The sequence below is a fragment of the Argiope bruennichi genome, chromosome 9, assembly GCF_947563725.1.
Source record: "Argiope bruennichi chromosome 9, qqArgBrue1.1, whole genome shotgun sequence".
In the NCBI taxonomy this organism is placed as follows: Eukaryota; Metazoa; Arthropoda; class Arachnida; order Araneae; family Araneidae; genus Argiope; species Argiope bruennichi.
In genome coordinates, this window is record NC_079159.1 from 87,698,637 (window position 1) to 87,720,194 (window position 21,558).

The 21,558-nt window shown below is 26.6% G+C and overlaps 1 protein-coding gene across 8 annotated transcripts in view; it reads right to left on the reverse strand.

The window, feature by feature from the left end:
• Positions 1–21,558, reverse strand: part of LOC129983886 (death-associated inhibitor of apoptosis 1-like) — a 50,538-nt gene that overhangs the window by 23,663 nt on the left and 5,317 nt on the right. For 3 of the 8 annotated variants that reach the window (XM_056093573.1, XM_056093572.1, XM_056093574.1), the window contains 5 exons: positions 17,545–17,725; positions 9,807–10,464; positions 8,392–8,570; positions 7,546–7,748; positions 6,961–7,019 (listed from right to left, as the gene is read on the reverse strand). In XM_056093573.1, the coding sequence (XP_055949548.1) occupies positions 6,961–7,019; positions 7,546–7,748; positions 8,392–8,570; positions 9,807–10,464; positions 17,545–17,712 (1,267 nt within the window). In that variant the 5' untranslated portion in view covers positions 17,713–17,725. Of the gene's footprint in view, positions 1–1,975; positions 2,876–6,960; positions 7,020–7,545; positions 7,749–8,391; positions 8,571–9,806; positions 10,465–12,060; positions 12,206–12,495; positions 12,720–17,544; positions 17,726–21,558 lie in introns of those variants that run through there. The other 5 variants (XM_056093579.1, XM_056093578.1, XM_056093577.1 and 2 more) reach the window with 5 other exon arrangements.

Sequence of the window (21,558 nt, forward strand, 5' to 3'; positions counted from 1 at the left end):
GAGACTGAAATTTTTTTTATAGTTCTTTGAACTATTATATTTTATTTTAACATTAAAGATCTAGTATAAGAATTATTCACACGCATTGATTATTGGATCCCCCCCCTCCCCAGTAATGAGAAATTTACTTTCTCGTAATTGAAATACAGATAAATTATTGAAATTGTCAAAAAAAAAAAAAAATCTTAAAACCACTTCAGCATGTACTTTTCAATATAATTTTTTAATTCATTTACCTACAAATATTTTATTACTACCAAAAATTTAAATAATCTTAACTGTAATTTTATTAAAAGCTACTCTTTCATAATCGTTTAGCTTTTTGCCCATTCATAATTTACCCAAGGCCTCTTAAACTTGAAATATGGTTGTTGATTCTTATTTAAATAATATATGAACACTTTTTAAAAGCATTTGCGATTAATTACTTAAACCATTTTTAAATGATCTTTTATTGAACTTCAAGGGGGGGGGGGGGAATGAATATGCCAAGTTCAAATTAATTGCCAATAAGGGAGCTTCAAGGTACAAACTTTTCCAGTAAGCATTTCTACCGTTCTTATAAATATCAGTGAAGAGAAATAATGAAAATCATTAAGATTTGAACATTCCAGTAAAATATTGAAATTAAATACCCTCCCCCTCTTTTTTCTAAATCTATTCTTTACTAATATTTCATGTCCTTATTGCCATACCCTATGTGTTTTATTTCAACTTTTAATGAATCTCAGCCATCCCAATAATAATTTTACATAAAACAAATCTTAGCTGGAATAATCCACTTCACTGAAGGTCAATTAACATTATTCCCATGGCACGTTTGGTTCAGTTTGTTCCTATGTAAAACAAATTCTATTCTGTTAAACAGTGTATAATATACAAGGAATCATTACAAATACCTAATCAAGAAACAGAAAACAGTCAGTAAGTTGCTTTAATTTTTATTAAAAAGAAAAGAGTTACTGTTAAGCAATTTGTCTTTTTTTTTCTTTTTTTTTTGTCTTTTTTTTTTTGCAAACAGTTTTACATAAACTATACAATTGAAAGATAAATTACAATGCACTACTTTTATGATACAGTTGCAACTAAATGAAAGGCAATATGCCCATCACTATGAGCAATTTATTATTATTATTATACAGTTTTGAGGTCAAAAGATAAATTTAAATCGTGGCAAAGATGCAATTTTTTTGTAATACTAATTTTGATTATAAATTTGGAACATTTGGTTATTTAATAATATAACAATTTTTAAGTAATAATAAATTTTGAGAAGACATTTCTTAAAATGATGCCTCAGTACCAATGACAGATTATATGTTTCTGAACATAAAACGCAAAAGAAAAAAAAATATATATAAAAAAAGAATGTTAAAAATAACACTTTTAGCATTAGAAACTATTGTTCCAATGCCAAAATTTTTGTACAAATTTAGATTTCAAAGGAAATCCTTATAATAAAGAAGTAAAGTTTTCAACAAATATAGAAAGGTGTATAAAATTATATACAGTAAATAAATTCTTTTACAAGATGGACAAACATAGAAAAATTTCTGCACAAAATGAAATATTTTGAAGATCTTCATATTAAGGCAGTCTTTGTTATAAACATAACCTTATTCAAAAATGTATCTTTAATCAAGTAATTAAAAGGCAGCACTTATCTAGACTTGTGTGCATGCATTTACAAAAAGAACTCCTGGAGACAAATCGTTCCATATAAGAGAAATCAACAATCCTTCACATAAAGAAGCTCATATATTAATACCTACAGATTCTGCATGTTTCACCCGTTCTTGCTCACTGCAGCATATAAAATCATCGTGAAAATATTTCAAGATTACAACTGCTGAAGAATAGACCCAAATATGTTAGTGAAGAGCTTCTATAATATATTTAGTTATATTCCAGGAAAGAGCAATTATTATGATGATTTCCAATACTCCTTAGAAATATCGCAATTTTTTTTTTAAAAAAATAACGACCAAGACATGCATCCTATATAACATCTATGCTATATATAAATATCAAATTGTTTTGTTAAAGATTTAGCTGTAAAATACTCATTATCATGGAAGGCTGTAAAAGTTAATACTTATTTAGAAATATGCATTGCTAACTACATGTTATTAGAAAGTTAAAATAAAATTTTATAAAGAAATGCTTAATTTACCTTTAGATAATTTTGGTCTTTCTCCTCTTCCCTTAACAGAATTATTTTCAAAAACATCTATAGCTTTGCAATACAACTCAAACTTGAGCTTTATGGCACAACTATTATCAAAGTTGTAGGTCAGAGGAGAAAGACTTTCACAAAATTTGCACAAGGTAAATTTAGCAGTTTTTAAACCTTATTCTTCACAATTCAAAAAAAGCACTAAAAAGGCCTGAATTTCAGCAAAAAAGTTTAATTCCATTTTTAAAAAAATTATTTTTATCCCACAAAATTTCCAAGTATGTATTCTAAAAATTGAAAATTTCACAACTTATACACCTGAATCATTGTTAACTGTCAAATATTATCAAAGGTTTTTAATTTTTACTATATCATAAGCCTCCCATGAACTAGATTTTTTTTTTCTTTATATGCACAAAATATTTTATGTTAGAAAATTTAAAAAGAAACTGAGTAGGTTCATTCCTTCCCAGTTAAGATATCACAGCCAGTTTCTGATGATTTGTTTCATTCAGGATCAACCCCAGAATACCTTAATTCTGTTCGTTATAATGCTGCGGCACAACGGGCATTTAGTAACCTTCTGAGCGCATTTGTCGCAAGCAACTTGGTGATGGCATGGTTCAAAAACTGTGTTGATCTCTTCATCCAAACATATTTTGCAGATTAATTTAATGTTATTCGGATTTTCAGCGGGAGCTAAAGAAAAAAGATTAAATAACTATTTATATCAAAACAATGAGTTTTATATACTGATGATCAAAATTATTCAATGAAAAGTAAAAATTTTCTCAGCCCCAGAGCTATTGAATATACTTAAAAGCAAATGAAGTCATGCAAACAGGCTGGTAAAATACATAAAACATTATGGTACATATGCATGATAGGGTGCAAGACCTACAATACAGAATGATATAAACAGAAGTTATATCAAAAGTTGAGGGGGGAGGTAAAATGAATAGATAACATCTTACCCATTTTTTTTTTTTTTTTTAGTTGCACAGCTATTGAAACATGAATAACGATGGAATTGAGACTATTGTACAAGCAACACATTCTACAACCTCTCTCCGTTTAGTAACATTTTCAGGCCCTACTACTCTGAAAGACCTTTTGAATTAATTTCCTTCTATACATTTTAGGTTTGATCTGGTGAGACAATTCTATGGTATTCTTTCCCAGATATTCAGCATCAATTACAAACATTAATCCCCAATAACACAACTTCATACTCCATCAACATCACAGATAATAGGATTACTAGATCAGCTCAAGCACTGTCCACGCATCTACATCAGGGGAAAATCAAGTACTACAACTACCACCTGGTCAACAATATCAAACAGATCATTATAATAGTAGAAGCTTGATAGTATGAATGCCAATATGCCGGAGGACTATACCAATCTTCCATTACTTTGTTATAAGGGAAGTCTCCAGGATGAAATCAAACCCAATTTTCCTTTTATACAAATATACTCAAAGCTATAACAAATTCTCCTGTTAAATTAGCCATACAGATTTCCAAATTTATAAAGTATATAAAAAAAATATAGGATGCACTTAGATAGGTAACAGTTAACTCTCCTATTAAGCAGTTGAAAACAGAATAAATTCATGTTTCAAAAGTTGCACAAATGTAAAAGGTCATTTTTGTCAATCTATAGTATAATGTTTTTTTATAGACCTTCTACTCCTGTTATCTAAAGAATCACCATGCATATGTACAATAATTATTATAAAATGTACAAACCCGATTTCATTTACTTTAATACAATAGCATAAGAGATAAATGATTCAAAAGAGAAAATTTTCATAATTTTGAACATCAAATTATCATAAATATAAAGCAATCGGATCACATGCCTCAATTTTAGCCTTTCAACAATTACTGATTGTACTGAATTTATATGAATGCTAGATATTTGGCTGCATTGTATTTATTTGAAAGATGGATATTTCAACGCATGATATACCAAAGTTCTGAAGTACACTTTGAAGGAAAAGAGGTATAAGGATATAAATATTTTTTATTCTTTCCACTTTTAAGTTTCTACACTGAAAAGTTTAAGATTGCATTGAAATATTCCTTTGGCTCTTTCATCTCTTGATTGGTACCAAGGATATTTATATCCCATATCCCTGCTCACTAAGGTTATTGATTCACTTATGTTCAATATGTACTCTTTTTGTTACGTTAAACAGATCAAATCTATGCTGTAGTTCTCGCCAAACTATTTATAGCATACGTCTGTTGATTTGACTATAATAAATACAATATAGAATTTCAAATCACTGGTAATTATTGGACATGGAAATACACCCACATGATGTTTCATGAAAAATCGCACCAAGAGTATTTTGGCCTTGAAAAGTAATAATTCCTTATTATCCGTTCATCAACAGATTCTGAGACAACCACATTTTGACGACTCCATCTCATTAAGGGACGAAACGGTGAGCACATTTCCAGTATTCACTTTGACCTTAGATTTCCTCTATTAGATACCAGTAAATGTAAACATCTTCTCCTTTCACCCCTATTTTGACTGATTAAACCCATCCTAACGCATGCACAAAAGAGGGGAGGATTTTTCAATCAGTTGCTGAACAGTACTGTCACTTAAGCAACGAATGCATGCTCAATGATTACCATTGACTTTAAAATCTGTATTACAACTATTAATGTCAGCATCCATAAATACATGCAACAGAAGATTTGGCATGAATAGCAACAAAGATTTGATCTTTGTAACAAAAACAGTGGATATTGAATATCAGTGATACTTATATTAAAAAATTAAATATGTTATATATAATAATATATATATTTCAAATAAATACATATTTCCTTATTGTAGCAGTAAAGCCTTGAAATAAAGATTTTACTATGCAATAAGCAATTCTATTTAAACTCTCTCTACATATGAAATTTTTATAGCATGATAAAATAATGGTATTAAATAAGTGTGAGTACCATATGCTATACGATCCATAATACAGGCCCATTTCATATACAGCCATTCTTGCATGAATAAATTATTTGATAAGTGCATTATAACTACATAACTGTATTTTTATTCACCATGTTTTAGAAATATGCAAATTACAAATATTAAGAACAGAATAATTAAAAAACTTATCTGAATAAAAAAATACAAATCATTAAAAAAATGCCTCTTACTGTTTCATTTTATAGGGAAATGTTTAGGATACAATTACAAGGTATAAATAAAACAAATATTTTTTATTTTGTCGAAACTTAATTTTAAATAGGCAAATCCAAGAGAAAATGGACTAACCTAAACAGTACTGGATCTGAGCATCAGAAAAAATTAAATTTTCCAAACTTTTAAAAAATAATCACATTTGTAAACTTTGTTTTAACTGTGGAAACAGCAGAAAAATTAATCAAAATTAGTCTCTTCTTATTTTTATAATAATAAGGTTTAATAAAAAAAAAAAAGCTTTTGAATAGAATTAAAAGCCTGCCAATGAAAACATAGGCAATTTTATATAATTTGAAAATCAGTTAACAAGAATTTCACAACCCTAGATAATTTTTCCCCAATCGATTATTCTTTGTTGTTCCAAAACTAAATGCTGGAAAGATAGTTACAGTTTAAATATCCCTTTTCTTATAACTGTTTCCAACTTTCTCTAATTTTATTTTTCATTATCCAATAATTTAAGTAATTGGGTACTGTTTTGGGTAGCATTTATTTTTAACATCTGGGTATTTAATAGTTCTTTTTCTCCTTAATAAATATTTAGCAGCTCTATTTATTATTTCTCCCCTTCCCTCTAAAACAATTTCCTGTAGATTTAAAATAGATTTATCTATTTAAAATTAATTCAGAATTCCCACCATTAAAGCAGAATGCATAATCAATGAGGAAAGCTTTGATTTCATTTTATTCTGCTGAAAAATCCTCAAATGGGATAAGTTGTGTCAATAACTAAAAAAATGCATTTGAGTCAGATATACTAGTAATCAAGATTGAATAAAAACAGTAAATAAATCAACAGCAATATTACAAAGAAATGAATCTATAATGGCCAGAACAAAAAAATATTATAAATAGCAACGTCTGTCAACAAAATTGTTAGAATGTGGACTTTTTCCCCAATAATAATAAAAAGGGCAAAATTGTTTTGGTAAAAATATATTTAGTGGTTTATCGTGAAATCTACATTGTCTGTACTAAAGTTTTTGGCAATCAATATGTCTCAACAATAGTTACAAGCCGGAGGAAATTCTGGAAAGACATAAATTTGAGTGCATCATGTATGAATAATACAAAGTTAAAATTGCAGCACAGTGTCTATTAAGTTTAAAAATCCACAGTGAAAAGAAGTAGTTTATTATTTGTTTCCATGCTCCATTTTTCTAGACATTGCGAAAATATCAATGATTAATAAAAGAGCATGTCAGTGTTAAAAAAAAAAAAAAAAATGAATGGGATTTTACAGCTTTGTCTGTTAATTTCCAGTAATACCACCACATAAGAAAATATCCATGAAAATAGGTTAAGGAAATAATACCATATCCTCCCTTTAAAGGCAAATGTAGATAGAAGTTGAAAACTTTTCAAATAAATGGATTGTAAATAAAGAAATTATTTCGACTCCAAAATATTCATGAAAATAATGACAAATCTGTCAATTAGAGGTTAAAGGAAAGTACATCTAAAAAGTAGAGAAAATGTACAGGCCTTCTTTCCACGCATTCAGATCAAACACCGAAATGCATAATGCATTAGTAAAAAATAAGACAAACTTACCTTTATTACTTGTTACATCTCCTGAAACTGCTTTCTTTGAGTCATTCAAAGGAGACAGTCTGAAATTGGAAAATCATAATATTAATATCACATATAATATTTCTTTTCTGGTTTCTTAGAATTCTAGTGACTTAACAATGTAAAATTAATACTCAAGAATGCCATTCAATATTGTAATTTAACTCTAGACTTAACATTTTTCAAAGCATTTATTATAAGATACCTAAATTAAAGAACTTAATAGAATGCAGGTATATACATAAAGAAAAATAACAGATTTATAATTCCACTAAAGAGAAATTCAATTTTTCTTGCAAACCATAAATCCCAAGTGTTTGTTAGGTGTCTTGAGTTATCAATATATAGTTTATAATAACAAAATACTTTTTTTTATCTATACAAATGAACTTTTCATAACTACCTACAAAAAGGTTTCATTAAGTACCTCATCAATTTTAAAGCAACACATTTAAGATTTTTTTTAAAGTTAAATAGGTCTATTATTAATAGAAAACTGGTACATTAAATCAAATTTACATTTTAATCAATGATATAATTTAAAATAAAAAGAGAAGATTCACTTACGCAGATTGTTCCTGTTCTTTATATTGTAGAATGGCCTCGCATAAGTCATGTAAAGAAGTAAAGTGTTTGTTAGTTTTTCGGAAATGCTGAATTGCAACTTCTTGCACCAAAAATTCAGGGAAAATTTCAGACGCTTGTCGAATAACTTCATTTGGTACAGAGTTTTCCAAAACAACAGATGGTCTTACAGATGCACTATTTGACTGAAAAGTTAAGTCATAACCATTATTTAAATTAAAAAGGAACAACAATCAATTAAAATATAAGAATAAACTTTACAGCACAACCCTTTTAAAAATAAAATTGTTGTACAATTCTTTCTTTAAAAAAGATGGCAGACATTAAAAATCATACATTTGTCAAACAATATTATCTTTAGAAATACTTTAATTAAAAAACTGCTTGGTTAAAAATATAACATTTTAAACAAAGGCATATAACCAATGAAAATATAACCATAGTATACCTATTAACTATCATACCATTATACATTTTATTATATAAAGTGTTGCATCATATGTAATTTGGATGAAAAATAAAAGCATAAATCATTATCAGTATTCAGGAACATTCTTGGAAGAAAGATTTCTTAAGGCGATTAGGCTAAAAAAATCTTGAAGGATTTTATTTGACTCTCATTCCTTAAATTCATGGGTTTACTATTAATGTAAATATGAAGTTAATTATTTGCTCAGACTGATAATGAAAGCTGCGACATACCTACAACTGTTCTAACACCAAACTATATTGCGTATTTAATATTCTGCTAATTTGTTTAGAAGTAATTTTGTTCAAACATTAACATAGTGATAATTAATAATACAGTACAATAATAAAAATAATTACTTTAACAAAAACATGATTCGCTGGTATAAAACTTGGGGCTGGTTTGCTACAAGTTTTGACTAGACTTAAAAATCCACAATCTGGATAGAATTTTTCATGTTCAACCCATGGATCATCATTTAGTTCCCAATTGCCAAGAGAACCTCCACAATAAAAGCATGTAACAGCATCTCCCACACCTAAAAAAAAAAAAAAAAATCATGAAATTAAAAATAAATTGACACAGGAATTTTTAATCTGTTATAGATTAATTTAAAATCAATCTTGGTATCATTCCTACAACATTAGGAATGATACCATTAGGTACTTTTTAAAATATACTATCTCTTTGATTTAAGTATTGGCAAGTATCGGAACATTCGCAACTACCATTTTTTTTTTTTTTTTTTTTTTTTAAAGTTAGCGATAGTTCCAACTTTTTGTGCTTCTTTGTTATAGGAGCACCCAGAATACTCAATTGAGATATATTATCTATAAGGTGGTGAATCCTTACCAAAATACTTACTCTTAACATAATTTTAACCTAATGTAAGCTCAGGGCCTCTATAATAAGGAATTTTTTTAATAGTGGTTAATTGTCTGACAAACTTATATTTTTATAAATACTTTTTTAGCAACAAAAGACAACTAAACTTTGTGTGATTAACACACACACAATTTCATTCAGAAAAATTTTACATAAAAAGAGATGGAGAAAAAAGAACAAGTTAAATTTAATTTTTTAGTACTAAAAAGACTAAATATTAACTGTTCTCTTACATCAGTAGAAAAAATTGCACATTATAGCATATTTTTCCCACATATGTATATCTCACTTACCTTCAGGTTCAACTTGTCAAAATAACTGTTGCCGGTAAGAAAATATACCAATTTTTCCAAGGAAAATAAATCATATGGAAATGTTCATATAATTAACAATACTGGCTGCACCATCATAAAGCTTTCTTTGTATTGAATCATAGGCACTATATTAAAAATGTCATTAAAATTCATGAAACAAAGTTTTGAGAATACATCAGAACAATGACTTAAATTTGTTTCATTTTTGGAAATATAATGCAAAAATAATTTTAATTAATCTTATAAAAGGGCACATATCTACACGATGGTTACTTCTTAAATGTAAAACTAAACAAAAACCTTCCAAACTTTTTTTTAAAATTTTGTTTGAATATCTTTAAAGATATTATACAATATACCCCAAGTTAATTTAGCAATTTTTTAAAATAAATTATACTAAATTGAATGACCCCCAAATTTTACAAGCACATATATACAACATTTAAGCATACAGTTATTTCAATATCAGTAATTTCCTGTTTTATATTAAACACATACACAACTCTAAATAATCGGATTGAACTTAATTAACAATTCATATAATTTACATCTAAAGATAATGAAAAGAAAATAACCTGTGTAAAACAGCCCACATTCTGCAAGCTGTCGAGAACTGAGCATAAGAAGAGGCCAGTCTCTGAATGATAAGAGTCTATTCTTTAGATCCGACATTCGTGGATATCTTGGCTTGTGCGGCAGAGAGTTCCTAGCTTTATCACTTGGTATGCACTTACTTACATTTTTGGCAACTGGTTTAGGTTTAGAAAATGGTACATTCCCAGCATCTGCAGTCATCAAAAATTCACACTTGGGATTCTTCATCATGTGTTTTTTCACAGGTTTATCACCAACATTCCAATCATCAATTATTACATTACAAAATGCACACTGCACCTTGTCTTCTGACTGTAAATAGAAGAATCCATTATGCGCCAAGTCTTTCGGTTTTATAAAACATAATGGCCATTTTCCTGTAAAAGAGTTCAGTCGATTAACTTCATATTTCATAACATCAAAAAGTTCTTGATTTCTTGCATTTTCATCAGAAATAGCTCTCTTTGAATAGTAGGAACTTGGTTTGTCTATTTCATCTTGTGTTTTTTTGTGAATTTCCTCAATTCTATTCTCATTCAACTGATCAGGAATGTCTTTCAGTACAGCCATGTCTGTGTTGAGATTAAACAGATTGAGGGGGGCGACATGGGTAGCCATTTTGTTATTGGTGAATTCTACCTAAAAAATAAAAAAATAAATAAAAAATTACATCAACTATACATTTACTAAATTAACTAAACATTCATTACAAATGAATTTTCTCAATGAGAAAACCTTTCACATAAATTATTTAAAAAATTCCTATAAGTGAATGAAGTATTTATCATATTTATCTTTTATTGCTAATTTTTTTTATTTATTTATCTTTTGCTAAAAATAAGAGTTAAATACATTACATTAAATTTTAAAAAATGTTTATTATTAAAATTAAAAAAGACAAAACTAAAAATCCTTTCCATGTCTGTAATAAAATAAAACAAGCTTCAATATATAGTTCAAGTTATGCAGCTTCAGAATAATTTTGATGTCAAAGACAATTACATAGTTGCAGGAAGATATTATACATAAAAATTGAAGTATAAATACTGAAAAATAATTGGTAGTATAAAAAAAACCTTTATCATAAGTAATAACAAATAAAGTTCTGTACATTCGTTCCATTCACAATTTTTAAAATAAAACAACAATGAAAAAAATCAAATAAATACAGAAAAAAAATTCAAATCAAAATCTTTTAGCAGATAACTTTTTAAAAAAAGTACAATCCTTCAAAAAATTGCAATAAGGAAACTCTCCAACCGATATTTTCTTCTAAATTAATAAAATTTCCTGGATATAAAAATAAAAATTTGTTTATTCTTTGAAATATCTAGAATTCATAATATAAAATGAAAAAATATTTAAAAACTTATTTATTTCCAACTTAAATCTCAATAATATGTACTGAAAATATTCAATTATGAAAAAAATAGCTATAAGATGTCAGAAATATGGAATTCACTAATTAGATATGAAGCAATAATGAAGGAAAGATTAATCAAATCTTGAGAATTAAAATTCAAAAACTAATCTACAGATGATGGGGCCTCCAATTTACAGATGTTAAAAAAATCAGTCATAATAATACTTTTACTTATTCTGAGATGATATTTATTGGAACATGATCTGTTGTCAATTTCCGATGCTGTGAAGAAGTACATTAAATAAGATAAAGAGCACAGACAAGCATTAATATAACTTAGTTGTTTATATTAAAAATTTCAAGAAACTTTCTAATCAGAAAAATAATATTCATTCTATAAAATATTTAATATTTCAATTCTATAATAAAATGCAAAAATTTTCAGTCTAATTTTGCAAAAAATTGATTTTTTTTTAATTCTGTAGATATATATATATATTTTCATCAGAAAAAAAAGGATAAAAATAAATTGTGTATATATGGAATCTAGACAATTTTTTAAAGCAAAAGCATTTTCTTTTAATCTGACATTGTAATACTGCAGATTCAGTTTTTTGCCAAAGCAAATTTCAAATCAAGTGAAATTTATTCATTCTTACAAGTTAGTCAAAAAAATCAAAATTAATTTAAATCAAATGAAAACTAAGAATTAAAAGCTGTGTTTAAGTTATCTCCACTTCCGTATATTTCGTGTATTTAATGGAATATTTTAAAAAAGGATGCGCATCAAATGAAATATAAACATGGAATAGTATTATTCTATTAAATTTATAAAAAGTAAGAAACTGAAATATGGTATTGCAAAAACTCACATTTCATTTCTTTAGTAACAGCATTTTTAAGTAAAACATTTTAATTACCAACAGGAGGTGTGTTCTACTAATAATGCCTGTGCATGATCAAAGAAATCCCGGAAATGTTTCTCAATCTGTTTTACTAACTTGCCTCCCACATTCTTGTAGTTATATATCAGTAAACAAGTAAAAATTCCCGAGCCTGAAACTCCTTGCATCTTGCACAATCAATGACCTTCATTTTTCGAACTCGTACATATTACGTATACAATTTAATCAACCTATGCATTGCTTACATATTTAATTTAGAACTATTATGAATTTTTAAATTATTTCAATGAATTTTAGTTCTAAAGTTAATGTTATTTACATATATGACAAATGCTTTTACGGATTTAAATAGCTAATATTAGCGTAATAAAATAAAATAATTAATAATCGACAAATACAAACCTGGGGAAATATAATATTCTAGCTTCTAACAATCAAATCGCTTCAGTAAATCAGCACTAAATTTCGTTATTTTGAAATATACTTAAAAGAAATAATCTTTTTAATATTAATTAAAAAGACAATTTCTTTTAAGAATAGAACGTCCCACTAACGTATACTTAATGCTTATTTCCTGAAACGCGACTCGTGTTTACATCTTTTCAGCCCCGTAGATCCTTTCATGTGAATGGAATTTTAAATAGCTAGTGTTTTGTTTTCTGGTTGCTGTTTGCCCAACCTCAAAATATTTTTAAAAAATATTTTACAAAAAAAAAATCTACCAACTGGTTGTATTTGGAATCAAACTTTTAAAAAATATTAATTTTTCAATCATACTAAATATATATATATATATATATATATATATATATATATATATATATGTTTCTGAGAATAGTCTCCTTAATCCAGATAAAAATTCTGTTAGTTGCGACGAAAAATATGCCCTTCCAACAATTTTGTTATTAAAAAAGGTGGTATTGTCATTTATTCATATTTATTACATTATGAAAGTTTAAAATAGTTTAAGATTCAACATACATTGCTGTTTATGAATACATATTTGATGATAATATAATATTTTAATCGTGCGTGCGAGGATCTGGCCCAAGTCGCACATTTGAAGTTTGTAAATGTGAGATTTTGAAAATAATAATTCTAATATTAAAACTTTAAAAATAATATCTGATCCCAAATTAACTAAAACAAGTATTAAGCAAATCTGAAATAAAAGGAATATTATATAAAATCGTAATATAAAAAATTTCATCATTATGTCTTTGAGCGCTTTTCTTTCATTCGTGATTTTTTTTTTCTAATAGCTTACTTGATGTGTAGACAGAAATGTAATACGAATAGAATCAATATGCGGAAAAAATAATTAAATAAAATTGCGAAATATGATCTCCGAAGAGTTAAAAAAATGTAAGAAGCATTATTTCTAATTGGAACAAAGATACAGAGCGACTTGACAGACTGGATAAATTATTTAAAATTATAGTTTTCAATAGCAACAAAAATGCAAAAACAGATTCAAATGTTTTAGTTTAGATTTTTTTTTTCATTTAGATAATATTTTATAATAGAGACAAATGAAATGATGGAGCTTTACTTCCAGATGGAAAAACAGAACAAACAAAATAAACCTTTCAAAATGACTCTTTATGGCTTAGTCCGCAATAGCATAAAATGGAATCGGTGCGATATCTTCAAGATAATTAAAACGATCAGAATATCGAACATCATGAAAAGTCATACTATACCTTGTGCTAACAAAGGATGTTGGTCTACTGCTTATTAGTTCTGTAAGCAGTCATGTTGGACTGACATAGATCCGTAAACTTATATGATATTTAACATATCTCTTCGGTTAGATTCAAAGCAGAATTTTTTTAAAGCATCTAAAACTTTAGCTGTCTTAATCTTTCCATTAGAAACTCTCATGATAGTCTAATGTACCACTTTATTTATAAAAATTCTTTTGTTTTACTGGAAATACTGCCCTCGAAAAGCATAAAACCCCTTTAAAAAAACTGAAAGCGAAATTTTTTTTAATCATCCGCAAATTTTTATACTGATTTTAAATTAGTGGAACATTAGTTGTCTAATCAACGTACACTGTTATCTTAATAATCGTATTTTGGAATAAATAAATTTAAATTACACCATTCATAAGTGTTACAAGTTGATATAAAAGCTACATGTTATCCATAAAAATCTCAAGTGCTTCTCCAAAAATCCTAGAATAAAATATATATATATAATGCTGCAATATATAGTAACAACAAATGTATTATCTTACTGTACAGTATTTAGAATATATACAAAATAGAGTAAAATAACATTATTAAAATTTTGAGCTGTATCTTTGTGATAGGACACTCATACTGAATCAACACTTCACTACTCCGGTAGCACATCCTGTTGTACAATATTATACATTATTATTCAATATTATATTGTATCATTTAATATAATACAATATTATACAATATTGCGAATATTGTTCAATATCATATAATACTGTATATAATGTGTGCTACTAGGGTAATCAAGAAATATGATCTTTACACGGTAGGAAATTCCTGTCTTTATGTCGACTGAGATGCTTGCTTGCTATTTTGATTTTGATCTATAAAGCGAATGAAATGAAAAAAAAAGGCAAAAGGAAATAGCGTGAAATAAAAAAAAACATTCAAATGAATCAATCATCGAAATCACACTTTTGAAAACGTGTAACAGCAAGATATCCAATTAACAATTGCTAAAAAAATACAAATTACGTTAGAGACGCTTTGAATATTTAAAATTACAATTTCTGACATTCTATATAAAAGAATTATTTAAAAAATTAATGGGGAAAACTTAACCTTTAATATCTGAAACCAAATAATACTACAAACATTAAAAGACTTGAGGGACGTAATCTCGAAATATAATGAAGCAATTCTTGGAACTGGCTGCCTTAAATATTACTGGAGAAAATATTTAGCATTATAAAAACATTAAATGTAAAGAAGATATTTAAATTAAAAATAATTAATTTTTTGCAATTTACGAGAATGATTTAAATAACTCAGAAAAGATCCAGAATAGAGGTCCGTAAGAAATATCTTCTTATGGATAACTTAAAAGTAAGTTAATTTTGGCACCATAGAAAATTTTTCCATATTTGAATTCAAATGCAAACGATTTATTTTTACTTATTTATCCAGAAGTGAAGCAGCAATTTTCATTTTTAATAAATTGGTAATTTCTAAAATTGTATGAAAATTCAACCAAAAGGGCTTAATTAACAAATTATATGAAATGCAATAACAGATTTCAAAACAATTTAAATATATATTACAGTTTGGTGAATAATTTTCTAGAATATTGATCACAATATTAAAGATTTTGGATTTTAGAAACAGATAGTATGAGCTAGATATAAAAAAAAAAAAAAAAAAAATGTATAAGGGAAAAGAAGACCTGCCTTCATCAAAGTATTGAAGTTTCATAAAATACTTTGGAAATATGTCTATTATGAGTTACGGGATCAATTGTTTTCTGTTGAATCGAAGATAAACTGAAGTTGTTTCAATAGAACTATTGTTCTCAGAACAAAATTGGATTAAATGACACATTTTTTAAAAAATCCAATAAATATTTTAAAATTTAAAACCAGTGCAAGTGATTACATGGGATTATATGAATTCAGTTATTTGGAGAAATAACAATATAATATGGTTGGTATGAAAAAAATGTGTGAATTTGTGCATTATAGAACAAAATAATAATTGCCTGCTAGAATAATTTTTTTAATTTAAAATGAAAATGGTTCCAAAGATATTGTACGCATTTTCAATGCATTTTTGTATTATACAAAAAGAAAGGATATAGTGGTTTCCATCGCATAATTGTTACAAACTATCGAATAAATGAAATTTACTCAATCCTTAGCCACTGAAAACTACAAATTATACATTTTCGATATACTTGAATTTTTTTTATTTCTTTATTTGTAAATGGAGTTAAGATTTAAGATATTGTTATCCTATGTATGGTGTTTGAAGAAACGATGGCGGAATTCAAAAAGATGATTCTTGATAGTCGATAATTAACAATCTCTACAATTACCACCTTTGGTAATTGTAGAAATTGTTAATTCGATGTATTTCTGCAATAAAATCTACTGTGAGCTCAAAAAATAGGAGCAAAGAAATGTAGAAGTTAACTCCCCAAGAACTATGGAACAAAATCGCTTTAGAATTATGAAATATTATTTTATAAGTTTATTAGAATGCCTAAGAAAATTTACAAACGTTTCAAGTGATGCCACTTACTATGAAAATAAAAATACAAATTATTAATTGTAATTTTTTGTACCTGCTATTTCTACCACACGAATCCATTTTTGGTATAAGTTTTCAGCAATTACGTTCTTGGTTTTAAATAAAATCTCAATAATGAGATTTTTAATTTTTTTAATTTTTAATTTTTAATTTTTCCTTTTTAATTTTCGAGTTTTATCCATGCAAAGATATTCTATGAAGATGTACAATTAAAGTATTATAATTTATTTCCAGATATAGAAATTTGTCAGTGAAAACTGTTTCAGTTCATGGAATATAACCTTTTATTATCTGTTAATAAATATACTGATACTAGAATATAACATTCTTAAAACATTTCCAAGAATAAATATTAGTTTTGAATTTTGGAAACGAGAAAAAACTATTTGATTGTGCAAAAGACGAAATATCTTAAACTATTTGTAGAATAGAATTTTTTCCCCAGAGGAAACATCTTTCAGAGTCTTGTAAAAAAACCTATCTTTTTACTTATCCTCCTCTTTATCGAAATACAAAATTGGAATCAGAATATCGTTTTGTGTAAAGTAGCAATGATTTTTTAACAATATTTTCATTTCATCATAATATATTTAGGATTTTGTTTCATTCAGAATATATTCCTTATTGAAATTTCTTGTACGAATTCTACTCGTGCATATTTCATTTTAAATCCAAAGTGCGAAAAAAAACTTATTTTGTTCAGTTACATCACAGATATTCATTTATGCATGGATAAGGCAAAGAGTTCTCTAGTTGTATCAAAAAGGATTTATTAACTAATAATAAGCATCGAAATAATGTACTAATGAGTGCCTTGACTGTTTCTACAAAGTAAATGAAATAAAAATAATACCTTATGATTTTTTGATAAAAATGATACCTTAGATAAAGATTTTTCTATCACCACCTATCTGCATAACTTAAAAAATGCATAATGCAAGTTTATTTCCCACGGTTGCAGAAAAATCGTTTGAAGTCTTTCTGAATTTTTATTCATTTATTCTAGTTTAACATTGGAAAAAAAATGTGTCTAATTATTTATGTAAAAGATTGAAAAAGGTCTGAAATCAGAAACTGAAATTAAAGAAAAATATTTTCAGAAACAGAACAAAAAAAAAATCATTACATTTAAATAATGCAATGATAGCTCATAGCAAAAAAGTCATATAATTCTTACATTATACTTCGTTCGTAACTTTTCCTTTATTTTTTTTATAACATCATGGCAATTATTACAGCTCACTTCTTTATAATTCGTCGGCAATATTTTCTTTATAATTTTAACATCATCATAGCAACTGTCACAGCTGACTTCCTCATTTCTTTTGTGATTACACGGAGCCATTTTGAAAATTTACCTAAAAATAAAAACAAAAGAATACACATCAATAAAATAAATACACATTTTTAAAGAATAATGCAAATTCATTAATATCATGTAAAGTCAAGTCAAGAAGCTGTTTTAAACTCTGAGTCAAGCGTATACTATAAAATTGTAATTAATCGTAGTAATATGTTTATGAAGGCCATTCTTTTCCAAGCTCCTGTAGACCATAATAAAAGACAAGATTAGAAAGAAAAAAAATATTATCAGAATTTATATTTACTCACGGTTTCTTTTCAACAAAATTACCATGAAGTTTCTGAATTTGTCAAATCGGCGGATCAGCTTTTTCACTTCTCTTCAAAAATTATTGCCACCAATCATGAAAGAAGGACCTTAAAATTCCTTTAAAGCCCTTCATTAGTCTGAATTATTATTCTGCGATCTTAGCCAATTTTTCAATTCAAAGACAAAGTGAAAATTACTTGGCTTTAAACCGCATTCTCCATAAAATGAAACAAAGAGGCAAGAATGTCACATCATTTGATCTCTTCCAAAGAACTGATTAACTCGACCGATTCGTTGAACAAGATAAACTTGACCATTGTGTTAAAACGAAGGATTGTAGAATCCCAGGCAACGAATCCCCAGATGCCAAAATTGCGACTTCGAAGAGTGAATGTTTAGATATTTCTACTATATATTTTTTTCCTTAAAAAGAAAATTCAACGAACTTCAGTATTAATGAGGAGTTTTAAAAAAATATTATAACCCATTTCCTTTTGACGGCAATATTTTTCCATGAGCTGGCCAGAAACATCGTCCACCGATATGACAACTGCATATGGCAATTATGTCAAAAATTTATTATGTTTCTACATAACTTTTGGCAATTAATTTATTTTGTTCTCTGCGATTCTGTATTTAATTTGTTCTCTGCGTGATCCGATGGTGATTGAAAAATAAATGGTCGTCGTGCTTAGAAATCTCCGATACACTAGAGATTGATTTAATGACTCGTGCATCTATTTTCCTCTACTTACTATAGTTTTGTTAAAGCGAAATATTTTTAAAAATATTCATAGTAATGTGTAAAGTAAAATGTAAAAATTAAATCAGTGATTTAATTTTTTCAAACCAACTTCTTTTTCTAGATAAACCAGTTCTGAGAATATAAAATATATTTTTTTTTTCTTCAAAGAGGAAGAATGACTGCACATGTCGAAAATTATCTGCGATAATGGTAACTGAATGTCTGTTACAAAGATTGACTAGAAGCGATTCATCGTACGCGTCGCAACGTCAAATTTTAAATGGCCATTTAATTTCATTAATTCTTACATTAAAAAAATCGTCTGCGGCCAAAAGATAATTTATTCTTCTTCAACTTAAAGATATTTTTTAAAAATAATTTTATTTCAACGAAAAGTACAAACATATAGACAAAATTAATGCAACTTAATTTTTGAAAAATTATTTATATTTTTAATGTATTTAAAATTATTTAATTTTCTATGTTTCTTATTAACGAATTCCTATACATTAAAATCTGCAAAAACTGCAATGAATTGTTTCGTCATTCTTCAGAAACCAAGCATTCTATCCCTAGCAAATTTAAGAGCTATCTTTTTATAGTTATTTTTATAATATTACATATTTAAAAATAGTTTTCAGCTTTTATTATTTTTTTCAAGAAATGATACAAAATATTTGAAGCAAAGCAGCTAAATCTCTATTATTAAGTTTGATATATCCATAGAAAACGTCATGGAATGAAAAAGAAAAAAAAAAGTAAGGCTTCAAATAAGTTAGTGATCTGATTGATTAATTTCATTAAAATAAAAAAAATAATAATTCGAGCATTTTATCTGGTTTGGATAAAGAAGGGGAAAAAAAAATAGAATGCGAAAATTTGCAGTTTCTGTTTAAGCAAAAACACGTGCTTTGCATGTGAATTCTCGCTCGGTTTCATTTGTTGATGATTTAGCGGCTTATCTTATTATGATGATGCTTAGCGGCATTGCAACAGTAGTTGAAACTGAAACAGCAAAACTTTTATTTATTTAGATTTTAGATATCACGAATACATAGTTCGTTTCTATAAACACATTTCATTTTGAATCGATGGAAAAGCAATCGAATTCAAATGAAGTATTTGAAGTAAATATTTTGTTGAAGAAACAAAATTGAAAACAATTATAATAAAATGCATTCTTTTTATAAAAATAGAGAAAAAAAAGTAGATAGTAAAAATTAATCATTTAAAGAAGGCATGAAAAAAATGAAATAAAGTAAAACTGATTTCTTTGCATGTAAGTGTATGTTTTTTATTTAATCTTATGACATTAAATGTTTCAATTTAATTATATGCGAAAAATAGTTTTTAGAGTAAATATTAATCAATCATTTTTCGAATGCAGAGAGTTTTTAAAAGGAGAAAAATCTTTATATTTTCATAATTAAAATTTATTAAAATTCCCAATTTTTCAAAAATTAAAGGACCTTTTGGAAAATAAATTTTTACTGAGATTCTATAAGATGTAATAAGATCAGAATGAAAAGTATTAAAAGTAAAGAAAAAAAATCTATCATAAATAATGAAATATACAATTAAAATTTTATCAATTTCCAATCTAATCAGCATTGAAATTTTTTTTATAATCAGATCAAACTAATCAAACTTAGTTTTCATAATAAAATAGTTGAGACCATGAAATCAACTTAGTTTCCGAATTAAATGTAGACAAAATTTATCGCTTTTTTCTATCGTAAATAAAAAGTTTATGGATAAAGTTATATATACGAATAGTTCTTTGATGTTGTCTATAAATCAACAAATCACTGTAAAAAACAAACCCATTAGCACTGTATTCAATATAATGCATTATTCGAAAGAATTGCTATATAAATTATGAATTGTTTTATTAAATTTCTTACAAAAGATTGAAATATTATGTGCTCCTTAATAAAAGTAGTAAAATATTATAAAGTTTTGCTTTTTATTTTAAAGTTTGTTCTAAAATATCATTTTTAACAACATTCATAATCGAGGAGAGTTATAATTTATATTTAATTAAAAATATATGATTAGATAATGCAAAAGTTTTCTTCTTCTACGTTCGACGAGTTTCTTTTCACATCAAGAATTTTAAGTAACCAGTAAGTGAGATATCGCCAATGTGCTTTTCCTCTCTTAAAATATCGCCAAAGTGTAATTTTCCAATGATACTTGAAATTAATCTTATTTGAAATTATTTTTTTCAATAGAATAAATGCTTTAGAATTTGAATATTTTTAATGAGAGTTGGCAGATCGTTTGCTCTTTAATTAATCAAGAGGACATATTTTATAATAAAAATAAGTAATAAATTTGCCTTTGTTAAATAAGGATTTAAAAATCATATGACTTATTTTTAGCGACACTTCTCCAATTTCACAAAGCTTGAAACTAAATCTAAGTTACATTTTTTAAGACTGACCAAAAATTTGACGACAAATTGTATTTAAAACCGTAATGTTTTTAAATGAAAGAAAATTGTTGGCTGTTATTTTAATTAAACAATAAAATATTTTTTTAACCAAGCAATATCATTAATATTTCTTAGTTATACTACAAATTTGATATTTCCAAGAAGCTAAGAATTCCTCTGTTTCATTAATGGTTTGGGTAGCTACATTTTAATTATATCAGTGTACAGAATTTCCGCTAAATTTTTCCTTTAGCATAGCAAAAATCCTTTTTGCTGAAATAATTTTCACGTTTAAAATGTTTGAATTGGAAATTAAAGTAATATTGTTCATTATTAATATTAACATTTTTTAAAGCGTTAGAAATATTGAAAATTGGCAGCATTGGTAACCACAGCC